The sequence below is a fragment of the Musa acuminata genome, chromosome BXJ2-3 (genome assembly GCF_036884655.1).
Source record: "Musa acuminata AAA Group cultivar baxijiao chromosome BXJ2-3, Cavendish_Baxijiao_AAA, whole genome shotgun sequence".
Taxonomy (NCBI): Eukaryota; Viridiplantae; Streptophyta; class Magnoliopsida; order Zingiberales; family Musaceae; genus Musa; species Musa acuminata.
In genome coordinates this window covers 37140015-37165890 of record NC_088340.1, presented here as the reverse complement: position 1 = coordinate 37165890, position 25876 = coordinate 37140015, and the positions used below count along the sequence as shown (strand labels likewise).

The following is a 25876-nucleotide window of genomic DNA, read 5'->3' as shown; positions in this document are numbered from 1 at the left end:
ATAGTCAAGTCAAATTGTAACTTGAACTCAGCTTAGAAGTACGACATGACCTTTCAATATAAATGTTCAGCTGCGACATGCAAAGGTATATGGGTATATTATTATTATTATTACTTATAGAGAGAGAAGGAGGGGAGAGCTAAGTTGACGCACACGAAGAGTATACTACCGAGGTGACCGATCCTTACCCTGACCCTGCTGACTCAAGTGCTTTGACTTCATTGCAAGACATGTCAACGTCACACATAGCGACCTTTGGGAAGTGTGTGTGATCTCTTCAGACCCCCTCCTCCTTCCATGCTCCATCTTCCTCCTCCTCCTTGGGGATTGGTGCATGGCCATGTGCACATTTTGCTAACGTTCTACTCGTCGTTCTTTGATGGCAAGTTTTGGCCAAGCATGTGCATCGATCAATGTGAGTTTGACATGCTTCCTCCTGTCGACGGATCCCAAGAGACGCTTCCGAGTATCATCGTAGATGACTGTTCATACCTCGAACACAAGATCTTTCGACTTGATATTTCATGGTAATTCTCTGGAATTAATCTACCAGCAGCAGATATAAACGCGACTCGAGTACGAGAATGTGCGTCCAAAGACGAGGACGTCACGGCGGTATGCTGCAAGGTTGGCATTCCATCGAACACCCCATTTTCTTCACCTCGAAACCCTAATCCGGGAATTGTTCTCGACATTTCCTATGGGATTTGGGCTGTGGGTTTCTGCTACTGCAACACATCTAACCCATGTAACCTGAATTCTTGGTAGGGTGAAGCATAGCATTGGCATCATTTACGGGCACACTCGCGGGTGGGAAGAACATCAATATTAAATTAAATTTTATAATTAAATATGATTTTAATTTAAAAGTTTTAGTAAAGATAATTTTTCTATGGTTATTAGAGTCAAAATCTTCAGTTTACTCTTCTATAATTAGAGATTCATGTAAATTTTGTATACATAATTGGAAAGAGAGATGAGGTATCACTAAAGAGACTCTCTATAAGTTTTATCTCTTCAAGAGATTTTCTAATATGGTATCTGATAAGAGACCATTCGATCGATTGATCATTGGTACGACTCGTAGATTCGTAAGAAATTATTCGCTTTCAATGATGAGTGTACCCGTATAATTTTACCCTTTCAAAGCTCATAAACTTTAAAAAATATATTTGAGAGTAAAAGAGATCCGACAAATTTATGAGTCATTGGTTCTCATACTCTACAACCAATGTGAGAGTATCAAAACATATTTGATCTTAAATATCAAATTAGATCTTGAAGAAATAGATCAAGAGAGAGAACAATCATTGTGAAAAAAAAAAAAAATTTGTAAAAGGTGAAACTTATCCCATTAAGGAATTCCTTAAAGAGTCTTTTTAGAGAGAGAAAATCAAAGAAAGAAATAATAGAGAAAGAAAATCCAAGCATAAAGGAACTATAGAGAGAGTAAATCCAAAGAGCGGAAAACTATAGAGAGAGAAAACCAAAGAGAGCAAAACTACAGAAAAAAAATCCAAGAAGAGAGAAACTATAAAAAGAAGAAAAAAAATTAGAGAGAGAAAACTTGGGAGAAATAAACTATTAAGAAGAGGAACGAAAAGAAGATATCTTAAAATGATATTGTGAAGACTTATTCACAACATTGATGAAGAGCATATTTGATTGTGACAACTATCAAATAAGAGGAGCTACAATGATCAAGAAGGCAATCAATATATTAGATTGCAGTAGGAGAAAGATGATCGATGGAATAGATCACTAGGACACCAATTAATTGATAGACAAAGATAGGTAGATTGAAAGTTTGATCATTTAAAAATAAAAGATTAAAAAAGATTAAAAGTATAGAAATATACTATTATAAGTTATTTTGGATTCCGTTATTATCAAGATTTGATGAAAAAGATTAATGAAGATGGAAAACCATGATGAGAACTTTTCTCAGATCGGAAGGCTTAAAAAAAATTATCTTTGATGATTTTAAAGATATGATAGATGACAGAGATCTTATAGTACTCTCCAAAGAACCGAAAGAATAGTTCATTTTTAATATAGAATAAGATAAAAGAGCAATGAAGCTTATCACTCAATTATTGCTAGATAAAAGCATTATTTCATGGATCTCTAAAGCTAAGACTAGAAGAGAAGTATGATTGATCTTAGAAGATACTTATAAAAGATGTATATATCCTCTTATGTTGTTTGAAATAAAAAAGAATTGTAAACGTAGAACTAGAACAAAGTCAAGATCTCTTAGTAAAAGAAAAAATGATATCTCATCAAATATGAAATACTCCCCAAACAGTATTCATGTTGATATTAATGCTAAGATTATATATATATATATATATATATATATATATATATATATATATATATATATATATATATATATATATATATATATATATATATATATATATATATATATATATATATATATATACTGTTAAAGTGTTTGCCAATTGAGCTTGCATGTTTAACTTAGTGCTAAGTTAGTGCTGGTATGATTACACCTCTTGTGAGAGTGATAAGAAAGTAACCCTTAGAGCAATTGAGTTAAAACTTCTCAAGTTCCTTGTTGGCTGGACTCTTTCAAGTAACCCTTAGAGCAATTAAGAGGCAGAAAGCCAAGTTAGGTGGCAGATTTCCAACAATGTTGATGCGAATTGTCTGCCATAATGTTGTTGTTGTATGTTGATGTTCTCATCAAGTCCCCATTATTAAGAGAAGATACAAATATGCTGTCATCATCTTAAAGAATACTATTGCATTTATAGTTAAATTGGCTTGTACTTGCCTACATATTCTGGTGTCATTTTGCTGCGCATAGCTGAATCCCACCATGACTTGTTTCAACCAAAACAGCAATTGGAGACACAAGCAGCAGAAATCAGAAGATGAAGTTGACTTCTCTTTTTGTCATATGGAGGAGGAGCTGCAATGAATGAAGAAATTTGAATAAGCAACCCATGTAAGGATGTGAGGTGTGTGGATGTATTGTGGCAAACTCACAGCAGCAATACATTGTTGATGAACATTCTCAACCAAATTAGTGTAACGATAAAGTTGCTCTTTTGCGACCAAAGTGATCAGATTCATCTTTTTTATAACAACCTCCATCATATCAACAGGATGGGAACTACAATGAAGTTGAAGCCACTCAATATACCAAATCAAAGTATATGAAGTTAATCTCGGACTACTACTATTATTGATCCCACTGAGCAAGCTCTCAAAAGATCAAAGACAAGAACGATGCACGGAAAGTGATCATTCAAGATACCAATGTGAAAAATGCATGACATTGTTAAGCATGAATGAAACTGATTCCCTCAGGGGTAGGTAAGTGAAGTATACATGGCACAAGTGGTTCGTTTCAAGCAAAATGACATCAAGAATTTGTCTAATAGGCGCAGTTTAATCTGATGCAGCAAGGCATTTAACCAGAGGCATGGAGACAATCTACAACTAATGCTCTCTGTGACACCAAGTTACTAAATATGGAAGGTTTGTAAATCTGGCTCATTCATCTGGCTTGATCATTGCCAAAAGACTGAGCCAAACCAATATCATTGGGTGCTCAACTCAACCTAGATGAAACCAGTCTTAATTAAATGGGACAAAGTGAAACTGCAATAAATCAAATGAAACCATTGCAGAGGTTATCTTTGAAAAAAAAATACTAATTTGGAGAAAGAAAAAAACCATTTTTGAATAGCATCTTGAAGAACTCACTCTTCAGACGTGTGTGGCACATCACTGGGTTTATTACAAGGTAGGAGCCAGGCAAAGAATCCAACATGAGTTTTGCGGTTCAACCTTTGGTCAGAGTATTCAACTAGCATGTTCCACAAGTCACCAACCGTCCATCCATGCAACAAGATCCATTGTCTCACCTGTTCCAGTGGTCGACACATAGTCACCCTCGAAGATTAGAATTCTGACAAAAAGAGGCAGTATGAAATATAGTGGCTCTCTTTTTGTCCATTCAGACATCAAGAGTTGCCTTTAGACTTAAATTACCTCTTCTAATCTTTGCAAAGCTGCTTCACCAAATGTGTAATAATGAATGAAGGGTCTTAATGCCTGCATCAGGGAAATGAATTAAAATTTAAAAGGTTAAAATAAAGTGATATGAAGAAAATATTATAGCATTCACAAAATGTACATCCGATACAATATGACCAGATAGATCTACAGATAAAACCATGACTATGGTAATCCCTGGATTTATCTAATAAACATTAGAATGTTTCTACAAAACATTTTAATACATTCTGAGATTTCTCTAGTCAAGACAGCACAAAAAAAGATGGCCAAGGATGTCAAGTTAAAGTCAGCATATCACAAATTTGCAGTTCTATGTGGCAAAATGCAGTGCAAGCAGCTCCATGTTTACACTAGGTCACATTTTATAAGCTGTTACAGAATTGAGATATACACATTTATCAAGTTTCCCAAGCTATGTAATTTCAAAGGGGAAAAACTCCAACCACTAGTGGAAAGTACCTGTGATGCAGCAAGCCACTGGATTATACTCTTTATTTCAGGATCACCGCCAAAAACTCCACATCCCCAGTTTCCAGTTGCAATCCCAACATTATCCTGTAAGTCCATCACTTGGGAGCTTTCACTGTCACTATTTCCTTCAACCTCACTTCTATTTTCATTTTCAGAAATCCCAGTGCTGTTCTCTTGGTTAGAACTATTTGCATACCACTGACAAATATGCAAAAGCAATAATGAAGAATAGCAAAGGGTTCCAGCATGTACAGAAGGAAAAAAAATGAAATTTCAATGTAAGAACATTAAAACACTTTAAGGAGTCAGAACTCAACTTCAGAGAAAAACTTCAACAAGGAAAAACATAGAAGGTACAGGAAAACAACAAACGTTTTTGGCCCCAAAGATACTGAGATTATGCAGATTTTGTGAAACCCAGTATGGTTGATTCAATGTCATTTCAGGCTTTCAGCAAAGATAAATTATGTTGAGAACATTAAACAGTATGTGCGTTTTCTCCGGATCTTTGTTTGCTAAAATTTCTGGCGGGATAAATATAGCAGGTTGCATTAGGAAATTCATCATTGCTGTAAATGATAGACGAATATCATTTTTGCATAAACTAATGTCTCGAAATAACCTTTAGGCGACGCTTGTACACTGACTGGTCCAAGAATCCACAGAATGCCTTGTTTGTCTCCCTAATCAACAGAAATAATTGCATAAGAAAAGGTATAATAAACCAATATAAGTGACGAACAAATATTATCATAAACTCATCTTTAATAAATTTATCAGGAAGGACTAAACAGGATGTACTATAAGAGACATACTTCTTTCACCTTCATTTGTTACTCTACAGAAAAACAAAAACACTGCAACTTAATGTTTCCTGATACTTAATGCAGATTTCTCAGAAATGAATCACAAATAACATTAATTAGTCTGAGATACAGACACTCTAAATTCAAGAAACTTGATTCTTGAGTAAGAGATTCTGTTTGAACCTTCGCATGCATTATAAAGAAGGAAAAGAAGAAATGAACAAAACAAGGGAAACCATGGTTAAGGATCTAATCTTATGTTTTTTCACACAATATTTTCCTATTTAAATTAGTTTGCTGGATAGAATTCATAATAATAATAACAAATGCAAGGACAACAATTTCAGGCTTTTCTCTGGACCCTGGTTATGATGTACTAGTTAATAAGATTTTTATTGGAATCTGCATCCGTCTTCACTTTCCTTCATACTTATGATGTACTAGTTAATAAGATCTCAGAGTGCATTATACAGTAGGTATTATCTACTATGACAACTTCACACAGACTCAAGTTGATGTCATTACTATGATATTTGAATAGTAAATAATTGTTTGTTGTTTCTTTTTGTTATTCTAGGCAGATATTATGATGATGCCGTCATGAAATCCAGCCTAAGCAGACATGGCTTGGTTACCTAGAGGTCTTAGTGGTGTTCTTGGTTACCTAGGTATAAATTTTCCAGGAACCTAGTGGTGTGTGTTTGGTGGCACATTTGATACACTTTGTAAAGATGCTGAGTATTTGTAGGACCAGGTGCCCAAAATAGTAACTCCCACAAGCAATTTAGGTGAGACCTTGGTCGTTACAGAAGTCATACGAGTGAATTGATCCCAATATGTCTGTAATTTAGTGACATCAGAGTACAAGATCTAGATGGAGTCAATCATGGGTTTCTTGTGATTACCAGACCATATTTGCTAGACCACCAGAATTTGTATAGCAGAGTATATCAGGATCTAACATATGTATGTTAAGTTGTTAACCATTCACTGTATGTTGACACGAAAGATCCTAGGCACTTACAGGACTAAGCGACACACAACTGCCACTTATGCCTAGCACTTTCCAGTGAGGAATTGTATTGCTATGAGATGCAACAAGTTGACTAACTCCTCGTCATTATTCTTCCGTTGGTATAGCAAAAATCTTCTTATGGAGATGAATAAATATGAGATGTAACCTCAAAGCAACAAATGTTGATTCTGAAAACTATATGTTTATGATGGTAGGAAAGTTCTAAAAGATAACAGCAATAGAATAAAGCATGGAGACTACTAAATTGATAATGAGATTTATCTCTGAAATAGAGAAAAAATAATTCATAAGAATATATTCCACGAAAAAGTTAGCATACCGTACAAGGCCTTCAACTTCATATTGCCACATTCTCGGACTGCATAAAGCATCTATGGCAGCAATCCGTGTTTTCCGTCTGCCTATTGAATCATATGGTTTGTTATCCGGGTAGTCACCAACAAATCGGAATGAGGAACCATATCTATCAAGCAAAGAGACGACAAGTGACAAAGAATTAGGGAGATCCCCAGGAGAGCTGTGATATGTTTCATGCAAGTAACAAAGAAAATGAGATAATAAATATATAGAATGCACGAACACCATGACACTAGCATAGATATATATTGTAAAGTTAGTCTGGCATTTATGGCTCTACAATTTGCAGGGTTAAGAGGTTACAATAAAACAATACGTTTTGGAATATCCAAATTATAAACAAATAGGTACATATGCAACCACAGGTTAAATTTCGTCCTCTTTGACAGTGATTGCAATGCATTAAAAACTATCAGATTTCCATCAAACATAGCTGGCAATGAACAATCACCAACATATGCATGTGGCAACCCAACTTTTGGGAAAAACTACAAGACACAAAGAAGCACAAATCAACAAATATGATAGGCTACAAACCGCCCATAAAGATATTATCAAATCTGAAGAATATGGGCCAATCAACAATGGATTAGAAAAAGAATGACAGAATTTACTGAACTATAACAAAATTATTACAATTATAAAATAGCCAATACGAAGATTTAAACCTTAGGGCTTAAAATGTGTCATATACATGTAAAAGAACTAAGATAAGTAATGGGAGAAGAGGTTTTTTTATGAAAATATCAGAAACCCAATAATCCTATTTCAAGATACATCTAGAACCATTTGACACAACTCCTAATGGCTTAAGGACACTCCTAATCCAGCCTACAACAAAAATAGGGCTAAAAAATATTAATACAACTCAAATTTTGATCATAAATTGAATAATATCTATGATATCAATCTTGTGAAAATTAAGTGGGTTTATCAATCATTAGCATACTGAAATTAACATGTAGCAAGTACTTCTTCAATGGTGAACATAGTATATTATTGTCCAAGATGACACATGTTGGTCAAATTCAGGTGCATTGGTAAAAGTAGCTGCAAAGTTATTGCTGAATCACGTTATTATTATTATTATTATTATTATTTGTGCAACACTCTCGCCAATCAAATTCGGGATAGATCATGGTGAGCATATTGCTTTCTTAAGTGCTTCCTACAGCTTCTAGTCACGTAGCTGCTGTTGCCCTGATTGATGACAGGTCTGTTCAAGCTACAGGATTTCTCACCAATAATGCCTCCACATCGATCAAATGGCCTTTCTCTTACTTCAGGTAGCCTTGATGGCATGGCCTTTCTTTCACTTCAGGTAACCATCTTGACTTAGCTTGACTCATCGATTTTAATCAGATCACATTTGTAAAAGCAAAAAAAAAAAAAGAACCAAGTAAGCTATTGCATGGTTTTCACTAGAAATGCAAAATAGCAACATTCCTACAAAATATTTCGGACTCAGCAAAGTAAATAAGTATGTATATAGTAAATTTTATTCTTGTTTAAGTGTACATAAGCAACTCACAAACATGATAATCTATACATTTCACAAATGTACCTACCCCATGTAACAGGAAAACCTCTCAATACCAATAATTTCAATAGCCTCATTATCTTCCATACATGCCATGAAAAGCATGCCAACAATTAGTTCTGGATTTATCATGAATCGGATCTCTTCCTGTTTGACAAAGCAGTGAGACAGCCGTTAGATTCTTAAAGATATTTTGCAGTTTACACAGATGGATGGCCCAGTGGCAAGATGAACATATATATCATTTATTTAAGCACCCACAGTAAGAAAAAATTTATTACCATAAAGCACTTATTTCAGACCAATAGCTACAAAAATAGAAAAGCTACAACACTCAAGAACCACCTTTCACCTTTGTTTTTTGGCTTTTCATACCAAGGTCCGTCATTTCAGGTACTGGTGCTGTACCAGTAATTGCGGGGACCAGTGTAGCACCAGTCCAGATTGGTGTACCGAGTGTTGATACACCAGTATGCACTGAATTTCGGTACATGATAAAATGATGTTAGAAAATTTTAGAAAAACTATTTAAACCTAATTTCTCCCCTTTTCTAGTTATATACAATCAAATTATACAGTTTCTTTTGAAAAATAAGTTATAGATTAATGAAAATCTATCATCTAGAGAGGCAATACAAATTGCAACATTTTCTTATACAAAACTGAGCCTTGCTCTTGCTCTGTTAGCATATTTAACTCTGATATTGCACAAACCTTCGTGTTAAGCACGCAAGAGACCTTCCCTGATAAATCAAAATAGACAATTGTAAACAATATAAAGGTCTATAAAATACTAAATGAGAGATGCACTTGGGATACATGCTTGTTGCCACATTCTGAGTATTTCTATGTGAGAAATGCACTTGGGGTGTGACACATATAAAGAGTGGTTGAGCATAGTCAAGCACATTGATCCTCATTTACTGCCTAGAGTATGGCCTAAGGCCCAAGAGAATGGCTAAAATTGTATTTCAATGATAATTTTCCAACACATTGCTATACTCACAAGAAGAACTCTAGATCTGGCATGACCCAAATCAAAACTACATAGACTTAACAAACATATGAAGACCAACACCAAAAATGTATTCCATGGATTCTGATAAAGCTGAATATGGAATATCTTGCATTTCATAAGTTTTTGATGGTTTTTATTGGACTATACGCAAGCTATAAATCATTAAATGCCCAAAAAATTAAACAAAGAAGAATGACTTAGTGCATTAGGCTACTGCCAATGTGGCATCTATAGAGGGTCACTATATGCATCCTTGCTTGGATATTGTTTCCATGACTAAAGTCCTAATCACCCAGGCCATAGAGGTGTAACATAAACAAACCTACCTTATGAGCTAAGGTCAACAATCTCACAATGAATTTGGGTTTGGCTCAAATTTGAACATTATCCTGGTGAAAACTATAGCCAGAAGCCTAAAACTTGAATAATTCAAGCCACTTAATGCAGATCACAAGTCTCACATAGTAGCACCTCTATGTACTTTAAAGTAAGGTCTGCCATACCGAAGCATACCGCCCGTACCGGGCGGTACGTACTGGTCCGACAGATTACCGGTACGCGGACCGTCCAGTACCGCTACAGTGCTATAGTATTATACTGTAGCATTGCTACAGTATGAAAATGTATAAAATTATTCGGTACACCAGGGTGTACCGCTCAGTACGCCCTGATGTACCGCCCAGTACACCGGTACCATACCGTACCAAGCCCGGGTCAAAATGTCGGTATGATATGGTACAGCGAACCTTGTTTTAAAGTATAAACACTAAATTTGTGAAAGGTTAAAGGTAGAGTTTCCTCTATAAGCACAGAAAGACACAATCAAAAGCGTCTTTACTAAAGAAGTAACATACTCAACCTTAAAAAATTTCCCCAACTACATCAGCCATATGTCTATTAATTACTTCGACATCAGCTACTTCACGTACCAACAAGCCCATGTTCCTATGCATTTTGCAGTTATCATCTTCACCATGCCATAAACAACTTTCCTCTGATGGAGGATTTGCTCGGACCTTGCCAATGGCATGCCTTCTATCCACAAAAATAAACTAGTTGTGGTCCTAGCTAAAAATGAGAACCTAAGCTAGCCTTGTTTGCATTTCCATCATTTAGGCTCATTTTAATGATATCCCTCAAGGACAGTCTTTTGCATTCTGAAGTATAAGATATATGCTGACAGTAAATTTCATCAATGGCTAAAATTCAAAGCATTGACAACAAAAGGATGCAGCTCACGAAATTGTGTCTAGTCTTGAATTGTATGATACAATGTGGCTCATCATATTGTCATTTAAAAGATATATAAAGGAAATGCTAATTGGTTTTGGATATATCTCTCTGAGCAACATCAGACTAATGATAATTGTAAGGCATCTATATAAGCTTTAAACCTGCTATCACCTATTTATAGCCATAAATCCATGCTTTAATTGCATTACTAGATTATCCAACAACCAGACTATAAAATTGCAAATAGTAACTGCCACCAAGCAGAATCAAAAGAAGCAACTAGACTGACTTTGGCAGATAATATGACTTATGCAAAAAGTTCAAGAAGGAAAACCTGCACACAGCCCCATTCAAGGGCACCTCCTCCAAGATACTCATTTGCAAAATCTACTTCAATAGCTTCATGTGGCTGATCTTCGATCAAGCCTGAGGAAAAGACCTATAAAGAAAAAGATATGATGAGAATTTCAGATGCACATTATAAATTAGCATGCTTTGTTGATGCAAGAATTCAGATGCACAGCACAATTTTACCTCAAAAGAGCACAGAGGAACAGTAGATGTACTCCAGTTAGCAGATGTAGGATATGTAACGCCGTGATCACTGCTTTCCCGAGGAAGAACTTTTCGCTCAAAGGAAACATATCCAGTGGGCATTCTTAAGCATATCCTCTCAAAGAAGTGAACAAGGCATCTTACTTTCTGTTCTTGACAGTGTTTTCCATTACGATTAAGTGAACTAAAAAAATTGACATATTCAGTCATTTCAATATCAACATGGCAGAAATATGCAATTAAATAACTAAAAAAGTGAAACAGTTCACATCACATCCAATATGATAAGGACACGTCAAATCATCAAATCAAAAAAGGAGATACAAACAATGGGGATTGCACAAGAGAGTAGGATGGGGAAAAGAGGACTTCGCATAATCAGGAGCACGAAGTTATTGGATAACTCACCAACAGAACAAATATAAACACTATAAGATGATGGTTACTGTCAATTGTAAGGTATTATAAAGGCAATCATCTATGAGATATGCTGCAAACACGCTTAAAATAAGCATCAAGGTCAGGCTTACTATAAGGTGAGCGAATGGAAGATCAGCAGTTTTGAGGATCATCTCCTTGTAATATACTTAGGAATATGGACAAATGATTGAAGCCAATTAAACTGCCTAGCTACTGGTAGAAAACTGCAAGTTTCAGAGGTCAACTGTGCCTTCATCCTATTTATCTATACCTCTGAATGATGCTAAATCGCATTTCAACATCAGTGAGGTTGACTCACGCTGTAAATTTCGACAGTGAGATGATTAAAAATTGTTAGCCATGTCAGGCCATGATTGTGGGTATGGAAATGCAGTACGATAATTTATTTGATACATAGTAAAAAGAGTAACCCTAGTTGGTATGCTACTTTAAGTTGTTTGGGATTGTTTATTATATATGGATATAATATATCATACGCCACTCCTTTACTCAGGATAATCAACTCATATGCCTTATGTAAGAAATAATTGACAAACAAAGAGCAAATGTAGCATATAATTTTTATATGAAACTACATATAAAAAGTAAAAGGAAAACAATTATTAAGGATTTATTTAAAATATTTTAATAACCCATTTATGGGTTACTTATTCATGTACCTGTTGTGCATCAGTGTGGCCTCCTTAAATGGGGCCAGGCCACATCTAATTAGGCAGGTGTTAGTCACAGCTCTAATTCAAAAAATTAAGCTGCTGGGTTTGAAAAGCCAAGCCATCGTTGAAATCCCAAAGATATGAGAGAGAGAGAGAGAGAGAGAGTCTCTCCTTCCCCACCATACCCTCACCTGTAGCAGAGGCTCATAACATTGATGGTGGATATGCAAACAACAACAAGAAAGAATGGTGGGTGGCACTTGGTTAGTTTTTCTTCCCTCTCCTCTTGCTCCCTCTTCTCCTCCTCCTCATGTTAAAACTGAGGAATTTTCTTGTATATTTAGCTTTTTATTGATTTTACTAGAGATATGAGTCACATACAATCATGACCTAGGACAAGAAAGTCACATGAACCGGGACATGATGGGTTCATGGTTCCATGGGTGCTATATGGCCATATGAGCAGAGATACAATAATTTCCATGCAATTGAGAATAGGCTTTCAACTGATGAATTTTGCGGTGATAAAGCTGGTTATATAGGTAGTGCAGGATTCTTAAAACTGTAGGCTGTTATCAGATGGGTCCAGCTTCATCATATGCTGCATCACAAAATCTAAGGCAAAACATAAGAGTTACAACTTTGGTCTTCAAAGTTTTTCATCTGTATTATAAATAGAAATTTAGTAGGTAGATAATTGTTGCTACTAATGATCATATAACAATGTAAATATACATTTGTGGCAAGATATTTTCAGATTAACAATTATAATTATTAATTAAAGCAAGTATTGAGAGTCAGCATATACATACATGACTAAAAACTAAAAGTTGCTTGCCTTATGCCAAGGAAATGAAACTTCATAGGCCACTAGCTAATGAGACCTTTTCTTTTCAGAGCAAACCTAAAGATACACATAAAGCATAATGCTTGAAAGAAAGTTTAACTGAAATTAAATCTGTCCTGCACCAGTTGTTATCTAAGAGATATTATGTCAAGTGCGACTTTACTTCATTTGCTTGAATAAAACTGAAATGACAAAGTCAGGACAATACGGTCCATGAATGTCTAAGTGCACTTACAAATATAGTGTAGGGACTAAGTCACTACAAAATTTCAAAATAACTGTCAGAATCTAAATGTACATAGTTTTCTGTGCGTGACTTTCAGAATCCATTCAGTGATCATTAAAGAAGAGATGCGTACATATGCAGAACTAAATTTTGCCATCCAATCAAGTAGAATATAGCATAATCATATAATACCATAAACCTCCAGGGATAAAGAATGAGTCTGAGAGCCAGCACAAAGTACTTACGCAAACAATACATCGAAATTGATGATTGGAGGACATCTCGCATCCCTATCACTAGTGGGAAACAAGCAAAACATTGCACAAGAGAGCAGAGCGGCTATCAATTCCTGATGAGGCATGAAACGCCAAATCAATCAGGATACCATATGTATCAAGATACAAAAATGAGAGTAAGATATACAACAAACAATCCCATTTAGCTCAACAGCACGGAAAAACACACAATGGAGAAGAAAGACTGAGTAAAAACCAAATGGAACACTCAATCGTTGGGTTGACCATTTAAAAAATTTCACCTGATTAAGAAACACTAAGCCTGGTTCTTGAGGTCCCATGAAGCGAAGCCCAGCCTTTCCTTCACCAAACATTTCGTCGGACTTCAGATAATGTGCTTCTAAGAGAGAAGGTAAACGTAGCAACAGTCTAGCCATCCCCGGAACGACCTCTTCGAACCACACCCTCGAATCCATCCCAGACATCATCTGCCAAAACGAAAGGAAAGAAAAGAAAGTCAATTCACATACTAAAATTCGGTTATTCTCGCAGGTAAACTGCATACTAACTGCCCCCTATGATCTTCTTTACTTAAAACTGGTCAAACCCGAGCCCCTCAAAGACAGAGGAGGAGAAGAAAAAGGGGGCTTTGGAAGAAGAAGACCTCATCAAAAAAGAGGGCGTATCCAGAAGCGGTACGTGGGGTCAATTCCCAGGAGGAGAGGCCGAGGGAGTCCCTGAGGTCGAGGATGGCGTCGAAGAGGACCCCGCCGGAGCGGACGCGGCTGACAGCGGGGCCCAGGGCGAGGGCTTTGAGGGCTTCGAGGGCCTTAGAGGGCCAGAAGAGGGTGGAAGATCGGAGGAACAAGGGGAGGAATGGGAGGATGGAGTTGAGATCCTCCCTCTTCTCCATGTCGACGCTCGAAATCGCGCAGTAGAGAGCAAGCAAAGACGAGCGAAGCCAACCCCCCACGACTCCGCCGTGACTCGTTTTAAAGCTGGTCAAGATTTTGGATCGGGACAAAACTCGGGGCGAGGAATTTTGCGGATGATACGGAACAAATCGGGCCCTCCATTATCCAATATAACATCTCAGCCGTTCATTCGTCGACCGGCTCTGCCCATTAATTGAAGAAAGTATCTCGTAAAACCTTAATGATATGTTATTATTGTTGATTTTACATTAATTTAAGAAAGTATCTCGTAAAACCAAAATTATCTTTAATACTTTCACTCTTTTGCATGGAACCGATCGGTCCACAAGTCTATGGGAGGGATTAATGAACTGTCAAATACAAAGGATCTGTCATGTCAATGATATTTTGGGATACAAGAAAACTAAGAAAATTAGTGGAAAAAAAATAAAAAAATAAATAAAAAAAGTCAAAAATAAAAAAGTTCTTTTTTAAACAATCCAAAATATATAAGCCTAATTTAACTTACATGTGAGAGGGAATAGCATAGTGTAGAACTGTCTTTGAGATTGTTTACACCCAATATTTCACCGAATTGTAATTTCGAATTTTATATTAGAACCTATCTATTGCAACATTTGGAGTTTAATTGGCATATAATGTCCTCTTTGATTAATGATTGGGTTCTTATTGGTATATAATGTCCAACTAGCTTTAGAATTACTGTTAATTGAATCAAAATTTTAGTTTTTCTTGCAGACTAACGAGCATCACTATTCGAGACATCTCATCCTAAGTGTTAGAGGGGCTATCGGTTGTTGGGAGTTGGAGCTATCATTAATTGGACTAGTTGAGTAATTTGGGAGATTGACTATATATCATCTTGATTAATATTTAAATTTGTTAAGTGAAATTCAAGAAAATCTCTATAAGAATCATCATACGAGTGGGGATCTGTCTGTACGATAAGAGAGTATGTCTCGAGCAAGTATGAATTGTTGTTCGTTGTGGTGAAGACGCAATCGGTGAAAAGTAAAACGTTCTCACCAGAACGCTCATTTAGCAAGTCAATAGGATGATATTTTTACGATATAAGTCATCATTTTATGATCAAAATAATGTAAAAAATATCAATGATCTAGCATCAACTTGACTTAGTTCGAGCTCAAATACACAAGAATTTTAGGTACAGTCAAAATGCTTCAAATGCTCAATAAAACACCAACTAACACAAAAAAAAATTGAGATTGGATGAATTTTTGTCTATATGACACTCTAATTAGTTACAAAACAAAAATTTAAATTTAAATAAAATAGTAACTAACCTAACCTCAATTATTGTGTCATAATGATTTTTTTATAATGAGTTCAATAGAAAAATAATATTTTATGATGTGAGTGAAATATTCTATCAATGATTTATATTGGGCTGATGTCTATGTTATCTCTTTTGTGTTGACTATGCTATCATGTGTATGTTAGAATGAATATTCTTACATCTTTAATGATAAAAATGTTTGTGTATTACTCACCCTACATCATTAAAAAAAAAAACCATGATTACTTATTTGCACTAGTTTCTTCAAAGATTTTCATTGATATTTATTTATGGTTTAATTAATGATAAAAATGATGGTGTATTACTCACCCTACATCATCAAAGAAACATGATTACTTATTTGCACTAGGTTTTTCATTTTCATTAAAATTTATATATGGGTTTATATAAGTTTTTTCCCTTCATAGTCTATTTTTTAGTGTTGTTTGTCCACAAAATATTTAGCTATTCTATTTTCTTAGACACAATGTTTATTTATCCAATATCATTAGAAGAAATTTCTCATGTTATTATGTGATTCCCTCACAATTCCAACATATGAGCCCCATTCTCTAAATTCCTTTTTCAAATATACAAAATTTATATATGAAATAATCTACCAACTAATAAATTTACTTTCACAATAAAAAAAAAGTCTACTAGCATTGCTATAAGTTTTTCGATAAAAAAAAATAAAAAAATAATTTTAAGAAAACATATAAATCACTCTAAGAATTTAGTTCATTATAACTTGAGTTGAATATATATAGTTCAATCAAAATATAAAGAAAACAACTAAACTTGATGTAGATATAACCCACCTTGTGATTCAATCACTTGATTTCTTATTTTTCATCAAATAAAAAGGAATAATATCCCTATATTTAAAGGAAAATATTACCTTTCATGTATATACAAAAACCAAATGTTGAGATGGATATATGAAATTCCTAAGAAGAATAAAAAAATTTATTAATAACTAGGTGTAACTCCACTACAAAATAAAATGAAGGAGAAATATATGTGTTCTCTTAAGAAGTGATAAGTTGGGACAACTAATATTAGTGATGCAGTGAGAAACAAAGAGAAACCTAAACATATTTTAGTGAATATTATAAATAAAAAATTTAAATACTCTTGATTTGAGAACTTAATAGTGATAAATATGCATGTGATATATTGTAAATAATTGAGATATTATGGCTTGCTGTGTTTTTCTTTGTTCTTTAGTACTCTTTGATTGGTGACATGAGTGGCTCAGAGGGCATTCTCAGACTGGTCCAAGAACTGGATTTAGCCATCTCAAAAGATTGTAGGAGCTTAGGTATCATTGTCCTATCAACAACAAGAAAAGATTCAGATTAATCAACTTTTACAAGTTGGCAAAAGCTTAAAACATATGGGTGCATGTGAGGACATGCTTATCTTGTTAACCACTCCATTCCATCTGTGCAGAACTGCTGTGGGGGGAGGAAGCTTTGTTGCAAACTGAAGTCACAAGCTTTGTTGATGAGGTTTTTTTTCTTCTCTTTCTTGAACTCTCCAATCCACCCTTCATCATGTCATCACAATCATCATAAAGTGTGAGAGGATTGCTTCTTGGGAGGGTGCTCTGTGTTGGGTTGATGCTGCCTTTTCAGGGTGCCCATCTCTTCCCTTCCCTTTCACCTCCTTAGAATGATTCAGGCAACTGCTGGTTTTTTTATCTTGATTTATTGATTCATATTATCGTAATTCATTCTTATATTTTAAGGTGTTATCTTATAATATTTTATCTTAGACGAATTAATGTAGAGCATAAATGATAAAGATAAACGACGAAGACGGGATTTAATCTTAACTAGCTAATTTAGTTCGGCGTTTTCATATTGATAGTAAGATAATCTAATATCTAATGTTGAAAAATATAAATTTTGTTAAATAAAAATATTAAAATTATGTATTTATCTTGATATTAATATATTTACTTCAACATATTGGGAAATTTTTTTATTATTAGCATTTTAGTATATTTTGATGAAACTGATTCACTCATCGCAGGCCGATTCAATCAGTCTGTGAGGTGAAAATAATAAATCACTTTTTTTTAGGTGTGAAAGAATACAAATATTAACAAAGAAAAGTATATTATGTTATATGTTTACTTTGGTATTTGAAAGATTTACTTCAGTAAAGATAATAATATGTAAAAAAGATCTTTTTTTTGTTATTGTTAGACCAATTTTTGAACTAAGTTATACTCATCAATCACATCTCTATTTTCAAAAATAAAAAAAAATCTATGGTAAATCTTTCTAAAAAAAACTTGCTCTTTTGCTCTTTTGTAGAGAAATCACTCATCATATGATGTAGCAAAAGTAACAGAGTCTCCACAGCTTTGAACTATTATTCCATCTGTTCATGGCAGCATCAGCTCTCACAGTAAGAAAAGATGGTTCTGGAAATAGATTGAAAGAACTAAAACAAAAAGAAGAAGTTGAGAACCACAGTAAAAGGTAGATCGAGCCACTCGAGTTTTCTCAATCTTTCTTGAAGCAGATAAAAGAAATATGCACACAAGAAGAACAAAAAGAAACGCACAGCACCTGCACGTAAATGTCCCCACAAAGGAAATAAAGCCGATAGAATCCACAGCAAGCAGTGTGCATGAAGAAGAAGGAAAGCTACTTATTCCCTGGCTTCTTTTTACTCCAACTGCTGAAGATATAATATGGCGAAATCGATCGCCATGGCAGAGAGGCAGGCAAACGGCAAGCTCTTCTGCCATGGTGATCCTGCGTTTGGCCCCTTCGTTCTCCCTGGTTCGCAGGCCTACCACCGTCTCCATGCAGCACTCCGATCTGAACACCCAGAGAAAACGATGGAGGCAGCCTCATGTGTTCTTGGATACGATGGACACCACCTTGTGCCAATCCCACAAGGACTCGCCCCTGTTCCCCCCTCTGAATCAGGCAAGTTCTTCTCTCTTCTTCGTCCTCGTGTTGCTGTTGATCTCACGATGAGGGAGGTTTGTGGCAGAGTGTGTTGGCAATCATATGTGATGATGAGCCAGGGACAAAGCTGTACCCATTGACCAAGAGAAGATCCAAGTCTGCCATCCCCGTGTCTGCACATTACAGGATCATTGACTTTGTGGTGAGCAACTGCATCAACAGTGACATCACGAAGATGTATGCTCTAACTCAGTTTAACTCTACCTCTCTAAATTCTCACATATCGAGAGCTTATTCTGATGTTAAGCTGGGGAAGGATGGTTTTGTGGAGGTGTTGACTACATACCAGAGCGCTGAGGACCTCAGTTGGTTTAAGGTCTGTTGTAACATGCACCATCCTCATCTTCTACTTCATCTTCTTGATGTTGTTGAGAGCAACGAGACTGATGCACAGAGTTTGCCTTTTGTGATCGTAGGGAAATGCTGATGCGGTCAGGAGATGGTTGTGGCTGCTGGAAGAGCATCAGGTGAAGGATTTCTTGGTTCTCCCTGGTCACCATCTCTACGAGATGGATTACAGGAAACTGATCGAGGCTCACAGAGATAACAGAGCAGATATAACTATTGCGATGGCTAACAACGATCGAAACTACGATGCAAGTCATGATTTCCTTCTGCACACCAGCAAAAACCAGTTTCATGGTCTGATGTTAGCACCAGCTTCAGTTCACAGTCCATCTGCAGCAGTAAGTTGTCATCCTTCATCAGAGCAAGAGACTGCTCATTGCTCTATGAATAAGAGAAACCAAGATATGTCAATGGCTTTCTATGTGCCGAACTAAGTGATCATTGTTTTTTCGGATTAAGGTCACAACCTCTACAAAATACCCGGTTTCGAATGCTGAGAACATGGGGATATATGTCATCAGAAGGGATATTTTGATCGAACTTCTGCAGGAGCAGCTACCAAAGGCAAATGATTTTGGAACAGAAGTATTACAGGGTGCAATTGCCTTGGGAATGAAGGTTGGTACCTTCTTGTTTCAGCTCACTGATTTGTTCCATTGCTGTAACATAATTCTCTTATTCATGGATCAGGTTCATGCTTATATGTTTGATGGACATTGGAATGATCTCAGAAATATCGAAGCATTTTACCAGGTCAATATAGAGAGCATAACTAGATCGATGAGCACCAAGTTAGTTCTTCTGCTCACAGAACAAGAGAACAGCTTTAGTTTCATCTCTCTCTTTTGTTCTGCTGACAAGCTTGTCTTGGTTGCAGCTTCCATGGCAGGCATCCTGCAATCTACACATTGCCAAATTATCTGCCACCAACTACAATATCCAATGCTGTCATAAAGGACAGCATTATTGGTGATGGTTGCCTCCTAAATGTAGGTGACTAGCTTCTATCATCATCAAGGACTTCAAAGCAAATTATAGCACTACAACTGTATGATTGATTCATGTGTTCGTTTCGTATAGTTGCAGCGATCCATTATGAAGACAAGATCATCATAATTATCTGTGCTTGTTTTATGATTGAGTTACATCTGTATGCACATGTTACAGACTTGTAAGATAGTTGTTTATGATCGAATAACCAGGCTATAACCTTCTATGTTTGATTATGTTAAGAGTAGAGGTGCAAGATCAGTAACTCTGTGATTGGCACGCGAACATATGTCGGTGATGATGCAGTGATCAAGAAATCTGTGGTTATGGGCAGTGACATCTACGAGGTGCGCCCTCTGTAAGATTCAAAAGATACAAATTAAACAGTATAGTTGTGCTTATTTGTATGGATACATCAGATCGAGAACTTATTTCATATAATTCCATGTTTTCTTGACCTTATGAAAAAGATTATTCTTCTCACACAAATTCACAAGTTCATATTTTGTTGCTACCAATCAACGCTTTTTCAATTGCTGAACAGGCAGATGTGAGTTGGAACACGACAAAGATGCAACGCTCAGAAATCCCAGTTGGAATTGGTGAAAAGGCTCATGTTCAGAATGCGATAATTGATAAGAACGCAAGGATAGGAAAGAATGTCAAGGTGAAAAAAAATTCAGACTTTTTATTCGGTTCGAGCTTATCAAGTTCGCAAATTCTTCTTGCGAATGAATTGCAAATATTTTGCTTTCATAAGATGTTTCATCTACATACTGAAACAGACTATAACAAGTAAATCCAGAAATCAGAAACTTATTCTCAAGCAATTGCAGTATTACATTCAGAGCATCATAAACAGATATATTTGTAATCTGAGTTTGATTGGCTCTATTTTGATGATTGCAGATTGTAAACAAAGATGGTGTCCAAGAGTGTGACAGAGAGGCATCTGGATACATCATATCTGGAGGCATTGTTGTTGTCCTCAAGAATGCAGTCATACCAGATGATAGCATCCTATAATTCCTCCACATAGTTTAGCTCAGATTTGTTGTCGAATTTAATTAAATTTTGGCCAAACAAGGAATAGAAATTTATAGAGAAATATTGGCATACAAAAAATTTAGGAGCCAAAGTCACTGTTTTGATCCATGTATTTTCCTCATATGAGGGAACACAAAAAAATTTTAGTTCAATAAAGAGTCATACAATTCACTTCTATTCTTAATAAGCAATTAGTGCAAATTTCTTGCAATATTTCAGGGATTTGTTTTTGCTTGATCAAAGGTATTATAAATGTATGCTACAAATTAATTACTAAATAAAGTGTTTATTTATTTATTTGCTTGGCAGTCTGTAAAATTTTTCGGCTTAGACATCACTCAAGTCTTCAGGTTTGAACATTAATCTTTAAAATCCATCATCATTGATCACAGATAACTTAAGATTGTCTTGATATAATACTCCTATTATTATTATTATTATTGTCCTACCATTACAAGCAATCCATTTTTACAAAACTTCAACAATGACTCGATGTTTTCGGCTTCAAAGAGAATGTGGATCTCAAAACCTTCAAACTTACAACACAAAAGCTAATAAACAATGAATAAAACAAGGCATTGATTCTTTATTGGAGGATTGATCTCAACTTGGCTTTGGCACATGAAATGATACAAACAAGATTTGATGTACTAAAGATTAATATTATGACATTGATTTGTTTAGTAAGAAAGAAAGTAACTACAACCAATGGTGGGGCTTCAAGCTTCAGCCTAATTTAAGATAAATCCTGATAACATGAAAAGACAAATCAAACTCTGCCTCTATAAATCATGTAATATTTTCTCTTTGTTACAAATCGAATGACAGAAGTTCTCCAACAACACGATAAAGTTCACTACAAAACATATCACATTAATAGTGGCTGCTAAGAGTAATTCACTCAGTTTGCATCTGAGAAAGCTCTCCACAGAGCAGGAAGAACCAAGGCATCTTATTTCCATGTTCTCCTTTTCTCTCTCATCTGAGATTTTGCTCTGTTCAAATCATGGAAATACTCAACAAAGATGCGTTTGCCATGGCAAATCCGAGTCCTTGTCTCAGCTGCAGTATTTTAATGGATTGCAGACAGATGGATATCTCTTGGGATTCCAAAAGGCGGCCTTTGTAGTCTTCTGGGTCTGCATCTCAAGGATTGGTGAACTGGCCTTGTCCATGTTCACTTCATGGAGAAAGGGGGAGCTCCCCTTGGGACTGAAGCCCTGTGGCTCAGTGCCGGTCATCGTGTTTCATTCTCAGTCATGGCATCTTTGACACTTCTCGAGGCCTAGAACTGATCTGTCCTCAACCTCAGCAGCAATTCATGACCGCACGCACTCATTTGGCAATCTTCACTTGTTTTACATGCATTAACTCGATATCTTTATGTAGGAAACTAATCCTGTTGTTTTGGCCAGGTTCGATGTCTCGAATATCGGATTTATAGACTGGATTGATACAGATCTGATCTTTACCGATGTACTAACACATGATAAACCAAGGATTTCGATGAGGAGAGTTCATTCGCGGCTTACGAATGCTTCCTTATTATATATAATAGAGATATTATTATATATGAAAGATCAGTACCACCTCAATGTAGCAGTTCATGATGCTGCAGGCTTTGATGACATAGAAACAACAGAATCTACAGAGATGATTAAGGTAATGTGGAAGTCCAATTAATCTTCTTGGAAACATATCATGAAAAGAAATGCAGATCATAATCTGCATTCCAGTTGAAGCAGGCCAGGGGGGAGGAACCTTGCTCCATTGGAGGCAAACTTGCTGATAAAAAATGTGTTACATGTCACAACACCTCATCTCCTTCCACTTGAAGCAGGAAGTCCAAACTTGCTTACTTCTGGTATGATGACATGCAGTGTATCCACCCCAAAAGTCTCCTAAACACAGCTGCCCTTGCCCATGAACAAGACAACCTCATCCATATCATGATCAGAACCCCTCTTGCCATTCTCACTGCCTCCCTCTCTCATCTCTCCGTTGCTTCCTTTAGAGAAAGAGAAGACACCCAGGGCTCACATATGTTCCTTGATCTTTGAGAGTTGAGATTTTGAGTTGCCAAAGGGCTCCAAATTACTGAAGCACATTTAGGAAGGTGCTGCAAAATCAGACAGGTAATGGTTTTTTGATCTTGTTTCTTTTAGTATTTTGGGAATGATTGGAGTGAAAAAATAATTGTGATGTAAATGTTCACAGTGTTCTTGCCTGTGATCAAAGCATTTGATGTTAAACTGTGAAGAATTATTGGAACTCCTGGGTAACTTCTTTACAATGTTCATGAAGATAATCTTTTTCTTAATAGATGATAAACTTGCTGCCTATTTTTGTCACATCATGTGTTCATGAAGAACTCTACTTCTTTGAGTCATGAATTCATTGTATAACATATTGACAGGTTAAAGTCAGAGTTCAGTGGCAAGGCTTTATTTCGAATCTTATTTGCTTGAATGCTTTGTGAGCTTCAAATTCTAAAGATATATTGTGATCTGCATTCCCAATCTTCAGGCAAACTTTTTGGTGATTGAGATTCTGTGACTTGTGAAGAACCTGAAAGCTGTATCAAAAGTCTGAAACTGAAGGAGCATTTCACTTGCACTCTGAGTCGAGGTTTTCTGCGGTCTGCAACCTTATTACAGTGGTAGAATGGAAAGAAGAGAAAGGAGAACTTTGACTGAAAGACCAAGAGTGGAGTTCATGAGGTCCCAATCACAAGCCAATGCCCCAAGAAGATTTCATTCAAGCTATTACACAGTGGAATCCTTCTTTATCCTTCTCTGCCTCACAGTCTCACTGCTAATTCTTCCTCTTATATTGCCACCATTGCCTCCACCCCCTTTCTTGTTGCTGTTCATCCCAATAGGTCTGCTTTTTGTGCTACTGTTCATGGCTTACATGCCCTCACAAGCCCAGGATGTCACCTCCCCCTACTTGGAATGTGCTGAAACTTTCTCATGCACATGAAATTGGCCAACTGCGCAGATTTTGTAATTTGTTTCAAATCTATTCTTAATAATGTTCAATTGCAGAGTAAAGTGGCACAATGTGGTCATTGTTTCAGAAGAAGTCTTGTCTGCATCATCAAATTTCTACTGTTCATCCAATCTAACCAATCTCCTTGGAGTTGGCCATGATATAAATCTAAGTAGTCTTGTTATTATCATTATTATTATTTTTGTGATGGATTGCTAAACACAAACATTTCACTTGCAATCAATTGGCAATAACATTTCCTTCAAAATTTACATTCAACAAAAGAGGGTAATAGCCTGTAAATAATAGGGCCAAAAGGTCATTATTCTTGATGAAGCAGGTTCTAAAACAAAGAAATAATTGTGATTGCAGTCCATTTATTCAACCACACTAATGTCTATCTCATGTTCTTTTGTCTCATCAAGCAAAATTATTTCATGATTGGGTCATCAAGCTCAAATTTGGATCAACATTCATAATTATAACATGTGTAGCACCACCAAATTTAAACAAAAATGAATGAAAATACATTATAATCCCCATAAGAATATGAAAAGAAATTTATAGTGAAAAATATGAAAATAATGATTTTATTAGGGATATGTGTATCTATTATATATAGAGAGAAAATTCCCAAAAACACCCTGAGTTCACCATCTAAAAGACAATATTACCCTGCGCAGCATCCAGGCCTTCGTCCCTGCCGTCAAGATCGTGGCGGTCAATAGTCGATAACGACGTCCGCACTGGTGCCAATGGCTCTGCCCTCACCCACTTCCTTGTCCCGGCCATGGACGACCTCCATGACACCCTCACGTCTCTTGGCCTCAACCGCGACATCGTCGTACTGTCCTCGCCACACCGTCCTACCAACCCTCCAACGAGTCTTCCGCCCGGACCTCCCCCTTTACATCTACCCCTCCTCGCATTCCATGCCGACACTGGCTCCCCTTTCTTCGTCAACGCCTACCCCTACTTCGTGTACGCGAAGGATCCATTCGACGTCACACTTGAAGACACTCTCCTCGACCTGGTGTCTGTCGCCTTCACCGACCCGGCCGCCGACCTCAGCTACGCCAACCGCGCCATTGCGGTCGTAGCGTCGCCTTCTTTGAAGGGCGACAGGACCGGGGTGCAGGAGTCAGAGACGGGGCCCGGAGAACGCAGCACGATACAATGGCAAGCTGATTCAACCGGTGGTAATGCAGAAGGGGACGTCGTTTTGGGCCTACATCTTCGCCCTCTTCAACGAGAACCAAAAGGCCGGGCCGTCCTCCGAGCACAACTGCGACCACTTCAAGTCTGACGGCACCCTTTATTCTCGTAGAAAGAATTTGCCCGATTAGGGGGACGACAGGGCCTCACGAGACAGGGTTGGGGCCTCGCAAGGGTGGAGGCAACCACGTCGGGGCAGAAGGTGGCCACAACGGGAGAAGGGGATGACAGGGCCTCGCGGGTGGTGGGCAGGGTCTCGTGGGACGACAGCGTCGCGGGGCGATGACAGGGGAGGGGGACGATAGGGCAGGGCCTCGAGGGACGGTGGCGCGACGGGGCAACGACAGAGGAGGGTAATTTCGTCTTTTAAAAAATAAATGATACTATGTGAGAATAAAAGAAACAGAAATATTTAAAAGAATAATTTATAATGCATGGCAGGCTAACTCGGATCAGGTTGCTTGGGTTATTCGACCCGCTAATCTTAGCCCAAGCCGGTCAATTTTATCGATGTTTACTTGATCGTCTGAGCCCAACACACAATTCTCTTTGAGCCCGGCCCGAGGCTCAACCGGCCTAATTCGC

General features: G+C 36.8%; 3 protein-coding genes and 1 long non-coding RNA gene across 10 annotated transcripts; 3 read left to right on the top strand and 1 right to left on the bottom strand.

Annotated features, from left to right (window-relative positions):
- Window positions 1-2638: 2638 nt before the first annotated feature.
- On the bottom strand, window positions 2639-14465 carry LOC103979170 (poly(ADP-ribose) glycohydrolase 1). 2 transcript variants are annotated; one of them, XM_009395225.3, is made up of 12 exons: window positions 14140-14465; window positions 13778-13963; window positions 13485-13588; window positions 11052-11256; window positions 10852-10956; window positions 8295-8413; window positions 6689-6832; window positions 5150-5210; window positions 4516-4725; window positions 4030-4092; window positions 3712-3902; window positions 2639-2941 (listed from the first exon to the last, which is right to left on the bottom strand). In XM_009395225.3, exons 1-11 carry the CDS (start codon window positions 14386-14388, stop codon window positions 3738-3740), a joined length of 1611 nt encoding a protein of 536 aa, XP_009393500.2. In that variant the 5' UTR covers window positions 14389-14465; the 3' UTR covers window positions 2639-2941; window positions 3712-3737. The 2 variants fall into 2 exon arrangements, with proteins under 2 accessions (XP_009393500.2, XP_018679624.2); XM_018824079.2 differs by having other exon boundaries at window positions 2688-2941; window positions 3742-3902.
- A 2612-nt stretch (window positions 14466-17077) lies between these two features.
- LOC103979595 (inactive glucose-1-phosphate adenylyltransferase small subunit 2, chloroplastic-like) lies at window positions 17078-21295 on the top strand. Of its 6 annotated transcripts, XM_009395766.3 has the most exons (11): window positions 17078-17221; window positions 18035-18658; window positions 18726-18842; window positions 18948-19016; window positions 19117-19386; window positions 19508-19666; window positions 19739-19839; window positions 19926-20037; window positions 20287-20385; window positions 20583-20705; window positions 20948-21295. In XM_009395766.3, the coding sequence occupies exons 2-11, from the start codon at window positions 18257-18259 to the stop codon at window positions 21062-21064; spliced, it is 1569 nt and encodes a 522-aa protein (XP_009394041.3). In that variant the 5' UTR covers window positions 17078-17221; window positions 18035-18256; the 3' UTR covers window positions 21065-21295. The 6 variants fall into 6 exon arrangements, 2 of the variants coding, with proteins under 2 accessions (XP_009394041.3, XP_018678934.2); XM_018823389.2 differs by having other exon boundaries at window positions 18726-19016; XR_001977144.2 differs by lacking the exon at window positions 20948-21295 and having other exon boundaries at window positions 18726-19016; window positions 20282-20385.
- Window positions 21296-21871: 576 nt separating this feature from the next.
- Window positions 21872-24138, top strand: LOC135608001 (uncharacterized). Its single transcript, XR_010485349.1, has 2 exons — window positions 21872-23220; window positions 23612-24138. It is a non-coding gene; the product is annotated as an uncharacterized LOC135608001 (long non-coding RNA).
- A 728-nt stretch (window positions 24139-24866) lies between these two features.
- On the top strand, window positions 24867-25382 carry LOC135607590 (glucan endo-1,3-beta-glucosidase 10-like). Its single transcript, XM_065099538.1, has one exon. It carries the CDS (start codon window positions 24867-24869, stop codon window positions 25380-25382), a length of 516 nt encoding a protein of 171 aa, XP_064955610.1.
- The last annotated feature ends 494 nt before the right edge of the window (window positions 25383-25876 follow it).

Bases quoted from the DNA above. Each gene is read 5' to 3' on its own strand.
- LOC103979595 (XM_018823389.2), top strand. From the start codon at position 18,257: ATGCACACAAGAAGAACAAAAAGAAACGCACAGCACCTGCACGTAAAT. The intron at 19,017-19,116 runs GTCTGTTGTAAC...TTGTGATCGTAG, and splicing joins AGGACCTCAGTTGGTTTAAG to GGAAATGCTGATGCGGTCAG. The intron at 20,706-20,947 runs GTGAAAAAAAAT...TGATGATTGCAG, and splicing joins GGATAGGAAAGAATGTCAAG to ATTGTAAACAAAGATGGTGT.
- LOC103979170 (XM_018824079.2), bottom strand. From the start codon at position 14,388: ATGGAGAAGAGGGAGGATCTCAACTCCATCCTCCCATTCCTCCCCTTG. The intron at 11,257-13,484 runs GTAAGTACTTTG...CAATTTTTTTAG, and splicing joins AATTTCGATGTATTGTTTGC to TTCACTTAATCGTAATGGAA. The intron at 6,833-8,294 runs GTAGGTACATTT...TTTGCTTGATAG, and splicing joins AGGTTTTCCTGTTACATGGG to ATATGGTTCCTCATTCCGAT.
- LOC135607590 (XM_065099538.1), top strand. From the start codon at position 24,867: ATGGACGACCTCCATGACACCCTCACGTCTCTTGGCCTCAACCGCGAC.